The sequence below is a fragment of the Glycine max genome, chromosome 11 (assembly GCF_000004515.6).
Source record: "Glycine max cultivar Williams 82 chromosome 11, Glycine_max_v4.0, whole genome shotgun sequence".
NCBI classification, from domain to species: domain Eukaryota; kingdom Viridiplantae; phylum Streptophyta; class Magnoliopsida; order Fabales; family Fabaceae; genus Glycine; species Glycine max.
Window position 1 is genome coordinate 9348729 of NC_038247.2, and position 9124 is coordinate 9357852.

Sequence of the window (9124 nt, forward strand, 5' to 3'; positions counted from 1 at the left end):
TTTAATTTTTTTTAGCTAGTTTATTTTTTCATTTTCGATCTGTTTTGAGATTCAAGTTTTCTTTAGTAGAATTTATGTGAGAACCTTTATCTAAAAAAATAGATGAATGAGTTAATAAATTTTTAACTTAAAAGTGAGCTATTTGTGTAAAAATATCTCAATACTTTATTCTTATGATGCAACCGGAGCAGCTGTGTGACAGCTCACTGGGACACTTGTCCCTGATTAATTAATTGCAATGTTAGAGCGTGTAAGTTTTTGCTAAACAACTACTACTTCCCGGTTCTTAATTATAGATTTATAGTCCTTCAGTGGCACTTTTTTTCTTCTAAAATTAGTTAGATTGCCACTGAAGTGTATAGTATTACGTAAGAATCATGCTCGGCATTAGGATAACGTGTTTGATGATTAGCAGGCACAAAAAACCAAACAGTAAAAAAAATAATAAAGTATTGAGAGTTTCTCAGCAACAACACATTTACTTCAAAATCAAATACTAAAGTCGTATTTGCTTGATTTGAAAGTTTCTCATCACTTTTTATGTTCTATTATTGTGTAGCCGGAGCAATACGGCAAGGATTGTTCACTTACACGTAAACAGAGAAGTTGGGTGCAACTACGAGCTAGCAAACATGCTAGGAAGCAACTCTGCATTTTCAGCCAAATGAAGTTTACATTTTTTTGCCAAGTGTCCAAGACAAATTCTTAGGGACACTTTGGTGAGATTTTGATTTGGTGTAGCCTCACACCAAACACTTATACGGTATACATGTAGCTAGTTTAATTATGAATATTTTTTTGTGCATGTTTACTAGTCATCACAAAATATCGAAAACTGTCTAGTAGAATTAATTGTATCAGAAATATGAATCACGCGCGTGTATAACACTAACAGCACCCTTTGGAACTTGAATTGATCGAGAGCCTGGTGCAATTCCTTCATTGAATTCAAGCATGCGTACATAACGTTCATTCGTGACACGTGAATTTAAATTGACACATGTGCGAACCTTGGTATCAAGCTTGTGATATGACGTCTTACATGATCATGCATGCGACATCCCTGGTTGATTACTTTTGGATTATATTTTTCTTCTCTTAAATTCTGATCTTCTTCACAGATGTGCAGTACTTTTTTTTTTTGTTGTTGAAAAAAAATGCCCAGTATTTCAATACCATGCATCTTTTAGAAACATTTGCTAATTAACAGGTTTGCGTGGAATATTGATTAAAGAGGATGTTAGTATTGAAGGATTAAATACATACATAATTATAAAGTATACAAGATGCTTGTTTTGTTTAACAACCACTTTTTTTAAAGGGTTTAACTACCACTTAAACCTAAAATTAATCTTCATTACGATATTTTGTTTCTTCATGATAATAATAATAACAAAGGACGTGAGTTATTGATAATAGAAAGTAAATGATATTGATCGTATATATATGTACGAGTAAGAAGGCTCCCAATCCCTAACGCAATTGCAATATGTATGAAAGTCAAAATGTAGGTAAAAAGGTTTGCTTACATTTTGAAGGAAGCTAATATAATAAGGATACCTTTACCTACCAGCAAAAAGAAAATAATGAATATACAATTTAACACTTAAAGAGCCCGAAAAATATTGAACATAAGACATGATAGAATTTGACCTCTAGAGAAAAATTGTAATGCAGTTCAAAATTTATTAACATAAAATATAAAATATTTTTTTAACTTGCATTTGCATGCTCGTTGAAACTAATAAGCTTGAGTTCCACAGTTCTATTATGTGATAAAATAGACAGAATGGTTTCTAAAGTGAAAAAAAAGAAGTAAAAAGAGAAAAATAAGAAAACAAAAAAAGTTAGCATATTTTTGCGAGCTATATATAGTAATTAAATAAAATATTTATATATAATAACCATTTATAATTTGTTAATTATATAAAATGTAAGATGATTTTTTTACATAAATAACCCCCTTCCTCTCTTAATTTTATAATTTGTTGAATGTGAATTATTTTACCAATAATAACCTTTTCTTACCATCATATTTTTTTAAAATTTTATTTTACACCGCTAGAAATTTTCTAGCTAGAAACAAAGTGCTGCAACGATTAAAATATATTTATTTTGCTCGTCTATGAACTTAAAATATATGATTTTTAAGTATATAATGGAACAGTAAATAAAGTATATGAATAAATACAGGAATCAATGCAAATTAATGATTAAATTTATTTAATTTTCAGAAGATATTTTTCATGCAATTATAAATTGGAAAACTCAAAAATATTTTACATGATTGATCTCTCTTAAACTTAAGCAGCCAGGTGCCGGTCACCACCAGAAAACCAAAGCTTTAATAACATACTAATAATGAAGCAATCCCCACTTGTAGATATGTAAACGTATCAGTGCGGCATTCTTTGCACATACGTCATATATGCGTATGCATTGGGATCCAAATGAGCTTCCAAACCATGTCGGGAAGATATAGAATTATTCTACGTACAAAAGTTCTCCTTATCGAATTATTTATAAGAATAACATTTAATAATTTTTTAAAAAAAATTAAAAAATGAAAAATATGCTAAGATTAATTAAAATAAAATACTTACGGAGATCGATCGACATAATTTGAGATGGAAGGAGAGTAGTAAACTTTGAGTAATAATTTATAGATGACCATGAGATTTTGGCTAATCAATGGAATAGATGCTGATTCACGTTCACCCATTTAATTATACAGCAATATTATCCATTAAGAAATTACAACTGCAGCATATTCAGCTGGAATTCAAGTTCACACTGTAACATTTCTTTTTCTTTTCTACTAATGTTCAGATCCTAATAAGTATGAAAGGGGAAAGACAAACGAGGAAGATCTTTGGCCAGGTATTAGTTCGATCTGGGCAAGACTTTTTCCACTCTAGAAACTAGTGGTCCTCACTCAATCTAACGTTCAAACTTTGATAGCAATATTAAAGACGTAGATAGATGGGTGCAATTTGTGTAAATAGTACGCTGCAACGCAGACATTATGCAATTATTTAGTAAGTTCAAAAAAGGAAGTGCATTATGAAACCGCGGTTGCAAACATTTTTTGATAGCTTTGGATTATGGTACCATAAAAGGCCATATGGTTCAACAAACATTTTGACTTGACACCCCAAGTTTTTGGCTGTGTCTTGTGTCATGTAAAAAATTCCTAATTTGTGAGGGAAACCGAAATACCGAATTGTGTATTAGGCACGAATTGGACAATGAGACAATGGGCATTAGGCACGAATTTATGTTGCACTAGGAATGTTCGTTCATGGCCGGCTGTGCCATTGCACATATTCCTTAGACCATGGGAATCTAAATTGACCCATTGAACGTGTTGAACCTTCTAATATATTGTGCTATACATTTGAAACAGTAATAGATTAATCCATAGACGCTAGTCGTCACATGTTTCTTTTCTTTGTAGCTACTTTGTCACGTGTACGAATTTGATTTTTAAATTTGTTACATTATTAATTATTAATCAATCATATGATCCACTCCTTTAAAAAAAAAAATATGATCCACCCCTTTAAAAAAAATCATATGATCCACGTATTAAAAATATTATATATAATGGTTAAAAATCATATGATCCACATAAGAGTTACTTCTCATTCTTGTTATTTATTCTCATTCTTGTTATTTATTTTCTTAAGATGCAATAGTTAAAATTAATTAGTTATTGTAATCATTATTAGATCTTATTAACTTACTCTTAATAAATTGAAATAAATCAACTTAACGCCTTCCGGACAACATGTCTTCAGTTTCTTCTTCATCATTATCCGTAAAGGTTTCACAATTAAGAATCTCATCATAACAGCGAAGGACATTAATTACATATGTAAAAGCGTTAAGCAACATACATGCTTTTATTGCCATTTCTTTTCTTTCTTTTTGGTGAAATGTTTATGTTTTGGTTGTTGTAACCAATGCGATAATTATTAATTAATCTGGAAAACCCATACTAATTGAACATATATATTTGGACCAGATCAACTATTGCAAGAGATGTATACGTAGCAGCATATATAAATTTGACATTAAGGTCATCCAACATTTTCAACATTAACTTGCCTCCATTGCATAGTGTTAGGAGGTGGTCACTTGTTTGAATTATATGACAAAAAAATAACATTGTCAATCTTTGCACTTTAAATTTTGCATCATATAAAAAGTTATTGCTGGAATCAAAAGTCAAGGGACTCAAAAGGAGGACAATTTCACTGAGTATAAGACAGATGGAGCTAGCCACGAATTAAAAAGGTAAATCATTAAGGGTTAGGTAAATAATGACTATTATCGCTGACAGAATTGAAAAGTATTGCATGCACGAACATTTGGCAATTAAAGAAGCTGCCTTTAGCAGCATACCTTAATACATAGTGAAAAAATATTCAATAAGAATTTTTATGCTAAAAAAGTAAATCTTTTCCCCTGAAAAAAGAAAATACATCTCTTGTAGATATTATTAAACATATACTACCATTCCAAACAATAAAAATTGGTGTTAGAATAGAATATAGTCAAACCGTCCACCAAAGGGCCACACGGCATGTGTAAATGAGTAGATGTCTTAAACGCTGTGGTTTCATCAGCTGAAAAGTGCTATTTTGACAAGCTAAAAAGGTCAAAATAAGACGATCCCTTCCTTCCTTCCTTCCCCAGTATAAAAATTCAGAAGTCAAACTTAGCAATCTCAAATTTACAAATCGCATTCTCATTCATTTATGGAATGAACACACAAAAGCACGTACTCAGTTACAATCCTCACGCAACGTAGATTATCCCATTCCATTTTTTCCCCCACAAAAAAATCGTTACCATTTTCGGTTTCTACATTACCGGCTCAGCCGGTTTCCCCGCGCCACACGTGTCACCCACCCATCAGCCCAACATTTATCCACCTCTCCCTATATATATACGGGTCCCCGAACTTCTCGCCCAACTATTCCAATTCCACCACACAAATTCAACCTCAACATTTTCAAATTTCCATTCTCCGAAACCCCAAAAAAACCTAACCCAGTTATTAGGTGTTGTTGTTTAGTTTTTCCTAACCAAGTAGTTATTGAATGACAAACGCACACGGTGGCGCCATGTTAGTAGAGCGAAATACAAACAGCACCGTACGCAGACAAAAATTCGGAGCCTTGTTGCACTCCGAACCGACGTCGCTTTCCACCTCCAACAACGACGATGATGAATTCTCCCATAACCAACAACGGCACAGCAACGCCAGCCCCAGAAACTACGCCGATAGCAGCACCACAAGCAGCAACAATGCCTCTCCCAACACCATGTCTCCGTGGAGCTACCAACCCAACAACAACTCTTCTTCTCCTCTCGATAAATCTCCGTGGATATTGCCTTCTTCACCGGCGATAAACCACTTCCACCACCACCATGACGATACCGAAAACGGCCTCTTCGGATCTATCGTCCGCCAGGAGGGCCACATATATTCCCTCGCCGTTTCCGGGGACTTGCTTTACACCGGCTCCGACAGCAAGAACATAAGAGTGTGGAAGGATCTCAAAGACTTCGCGGGATTCAAATCAAGCAGCGGATTGGTGAAAACGATTGTTATCTCCGGCGGGAAGATCTTCACCGGCCATCAAGACGGGAAGATCAGAGTGTGGAAGGTTTCGTCGAAGAATCCGCGCAACCATAAACGTATCGGGAGCTTGCCGACGTTCAAAGAGTACGTGAAGAGTTCGATGAATCCGAAGAACTACGTGGAGGTTCGGCGGCACCGGAACGCGGTGAAGGTGAAGCACTTCGACGCCGTTTCGAGCCTGAGTTTGGACGAGGAGGAAGGGTTGTTGTACTCGGGGTCGTGGGACAAGACGCTCAAGGTGTGGCGCGTGGAGGATTCAAAGTGCTTGGATTCGATTAACGCGCACGAGGACGCCGTGAACGCGGTGGTGGCGGCGTTCGGAGGGTGCGTGTTGACGGGCTCCGCGGACGGGACGGTGAAGGTATGGAGGAGGAAGAACGACGGGAAGAAGGCCAAGCACGTGCTGGACCGCGTTTTGCTGAAGCAGGAGAACGCGGTTACGGCGCTGGCGGTGAACCGTTTGGCAAAAGTGGTTTATTGCGGTTCTTCTGATGGGTTGGTGAATTTCTGGGAGTGTGACCAGAAAGGCGGGTTCTCACACGGCGGCGTTTTGAGGGGGCATAAGCTCGCTGTTCTCTGTCTCGCTGCGGCGGGGAACCTTGTCTTTAGTGGCTCCGCAGATAAGAATGTTTGCCTGTGGAAGCGTGACGAACATGGGTTCCACACGTGCCATTCGATTCTGACGGGGCACACTGGTCCTGTTAAGTGTATTGCTGTGAGGGAAGAAAAACCGCCCCCGGAGGAGCCTTGCGAGAAGAAGGATCAACGGTGGTTTGTGTACACCGGGAGCTTGGACAAGTCCGTGAAGGTGTGGTGCGTGTCTGAACAAGCGCCGGAGGCGAGCATGTTCCAAAGCTGGGCCACACCGGGTCATGCCGGTTCACCGGGGAAAATTAGTGTTAGTTCATCACCTGCGTGGAGTTATTCATCGCCGAGAAGAATTGGTGTTACTTCCGCAACAGGTGGATTCGGCTATTCCTCACCCGGATCTATCAGGGTCAATTCCTCTTCCTCCCCATTTCGAACAAGTTATTCTTTGCCCAGAATATTCAGTGTTAGCAATGACAGTGGAAACAGCAACGGCAATGGTCATAGTACTAAAAGTTTTGATAATGGCAATAACAGCAGAACCACTGATGATGGTGCTAAAAACAATGATGATAACACTAAAAGTGAGGACAATGGCAACAACAATAACCACAGTGCTAAAAGCAATGACGGTGGCAACAACAATCCCAACAACAATGACAGAGCTAAAAGCATTGGCAATGAAAACAAAGATTGCGACAATGATAATGCTAAAAGCATTGTCAGTGGCAACAACAACCGAAACAGTGATAGCACCAAAAGCAGTTACAATGGTAGCAACAACCCCAACAATGATGGTGCTTATAGCAATGCCAACAACAGCCACGACACTAATAGCACTAAAATCATTGGAAATGGCAACAACAACAACAACAACAACATTGATGATGCTTCTGGCAATGGCAAGAAAAACAACAACATTGATGGTGCTTCTGGCAATGGCAAGAAAAACAACAACATTGATGGTGCTTCTGGCAATGGCAACAACAATCGCAACATTAATAGTGCTAAAAGCATTGGTGGCAACAACAACCGAAACAGTGATAGCACCAAAAGCAGTTACAATGGTAGCAACAACCCCAACAATGATGGTGCTTATAGCAATGCCAACAACAGCCACGACACTAGTAGCACTAAAATCATTGGAAATGGCAACAACAACAACAACAACATTGATGATGCTTCTGGCAATGGCAAGAAAAACAACAACATTGATGGTGCTTCTGGCAATGGCAAGAAAAACAACAACATTGATGGTGCTTCTGGCAATGGCAACAACAATCGCAACATTAATAGTGCTAAAAGCATTGGTGGCAATAACCGCAACAGTGATAGCACTAAAAGCGGCGACAATAGCAGCAACAACCGCAACAGTGATAACACTAAAAGCGGTGACAATGGAAACAACCACCACAACATTGATGTTGCTTATGGCAATGGCAGCACCAACCGCAACAATGATAGTTCTAAAATCGGTGACAATGGAGACAACAACCGCATCAATGATAGTTTTAAAAGCAATAGCAATGCCAATGGCCATAACAACAGCAGCGACAAGAGTGGTGGTGCTAAAAGTAATGGCAATAGCAATAACAACAGCAACGGTGGTGGTGCTAAAAGCAATGACATTGGCAATGGAAATAGCAATTATAACCGCAACAGTGATGGTCCTAAAAGCAATGTCATTGGAAATTACAACCAAAATAGTGGTGGTAAAAGCAGTGGAAATGGCAATGAAAAGAGCAATAGCAACCGTAGCAGTGGTGGTGCTAAAAGCAATGGCAATAGCATCCAAAACAGCAACAGTAATCGTACCAGAAGCAATGCCAATGCCAACAATAATTACACAAACAACCCCTTCCAAAACAATAGCACCGGTGCCGGTGACACTCGAAACAGGAACGAGAGGCAGTTGCAAAGTAGAAATCAATATTGTAATTAATAATGTAATTTATTAGTTTGTTGCAAAAGGAAATTAATTAATGTTTAGGAAGATGTGTATTAATTCAATTGCATGTACATAAAAGTGGAAGCAATGTGAAGAAAGAGTAAAGGCAGGAAATGAAGATAGAAAAGAGGTGGAACTTACGCGGGATAGTGAAAATTGGACGGTTGGGTTGGGTGTGGTAATAGTAACAGGGGGGGGGTGTTTGGGCCTTAAGAAAAGGGATGGCCTAGTTAGGTTCCCTCCGAAGTGGAGCACTTGAATTACTTTGGTTGCTTCTTTGATTGAGTGAGACGCGGCAAGTTATGCCTTGGTGCCCCAAATGGGAGGGACTTATGGTGGCCTAACTCGATCAGCGTTAGACAACCCTTCGCTTTCAGTTTCAACACAGCATCAAGACATTTTTTGTTTCATAATTCCTCAAAACGTGAAAGCTTACCTTAAATTGTGTTTTTAAGGTATGGTCGTCAATGGAGAAGAGGTTTTAACATTAGGATTTCCCCTGCTTGCAGTTGTTTGTTTAGCGTAAGTAAGTGGGATCAATTAGAGTTTGTAAATGTGCTTTTCTAGCCTGTATATATATACCTTTTGCTGATGTGTTGCCTTCTTCTTTCCCTTTTTTTTTTTAACTTTATAGTTATGATTTCGTCATCTTTTCTCTTATATTTCATTTACAATTTTTCTTTCTTTTTTATTCTACAAATTGCCAAAAAAAAAAAAACTTAAACGAGAAAAAGTAATTGTATTCTAAGAGTTTTTTTAAGAAATAGAAATTGATTTATATTTGTTTGTGATTAAAAAGTTATTTATTTTTCTAAAAAAACAACTGATTTTTATGAGAAGCTATCTCATTTTAATTAGATTTTATATTCTTTTTAGTTTTTAATTATTTGGAAAACTAAAATAAACGCATGAAAAACTTTTAATTTTTTTAAACT

The 9124-nt window shown here is 37.1% G+C and overlaps 1 protein-coding gene across 1 annotated transcript; it reads left to right on the forward strand.

Moving 5' to 3' along the window:
• The first annotated feature begins 4667 nt into the window (after positions 1 to 4667).
• On the forward strand, positions 4668 to 8781 carry LOC100807706 (putative uncharacterized protein DDB_G0282133). Its single transcript, XM_041006705.1, has one exon. It carries the CDS (start codon positions 5109 to 5111, stop codon positions 8181 to 8183), a length of 3075 nt encoding a protein of 1024 aa, XP_040862639.1. The 5' UTR covers positions 4668 to 5108; the 3' UTR covers positions 8184 to 8781.
• Positions 8782 to 9124: the final 343 nt, after the last annotated feature.

What these genes read in the sequence shown, in the direction of transcription:
- LOC100807706 (XM_041006705.1), top strand. Translation starts at nt 5,109, where the DNA reads ATGACAAACGCACACGGTGGCGCCATGTTAGTAGAGCGAAATACAAAC.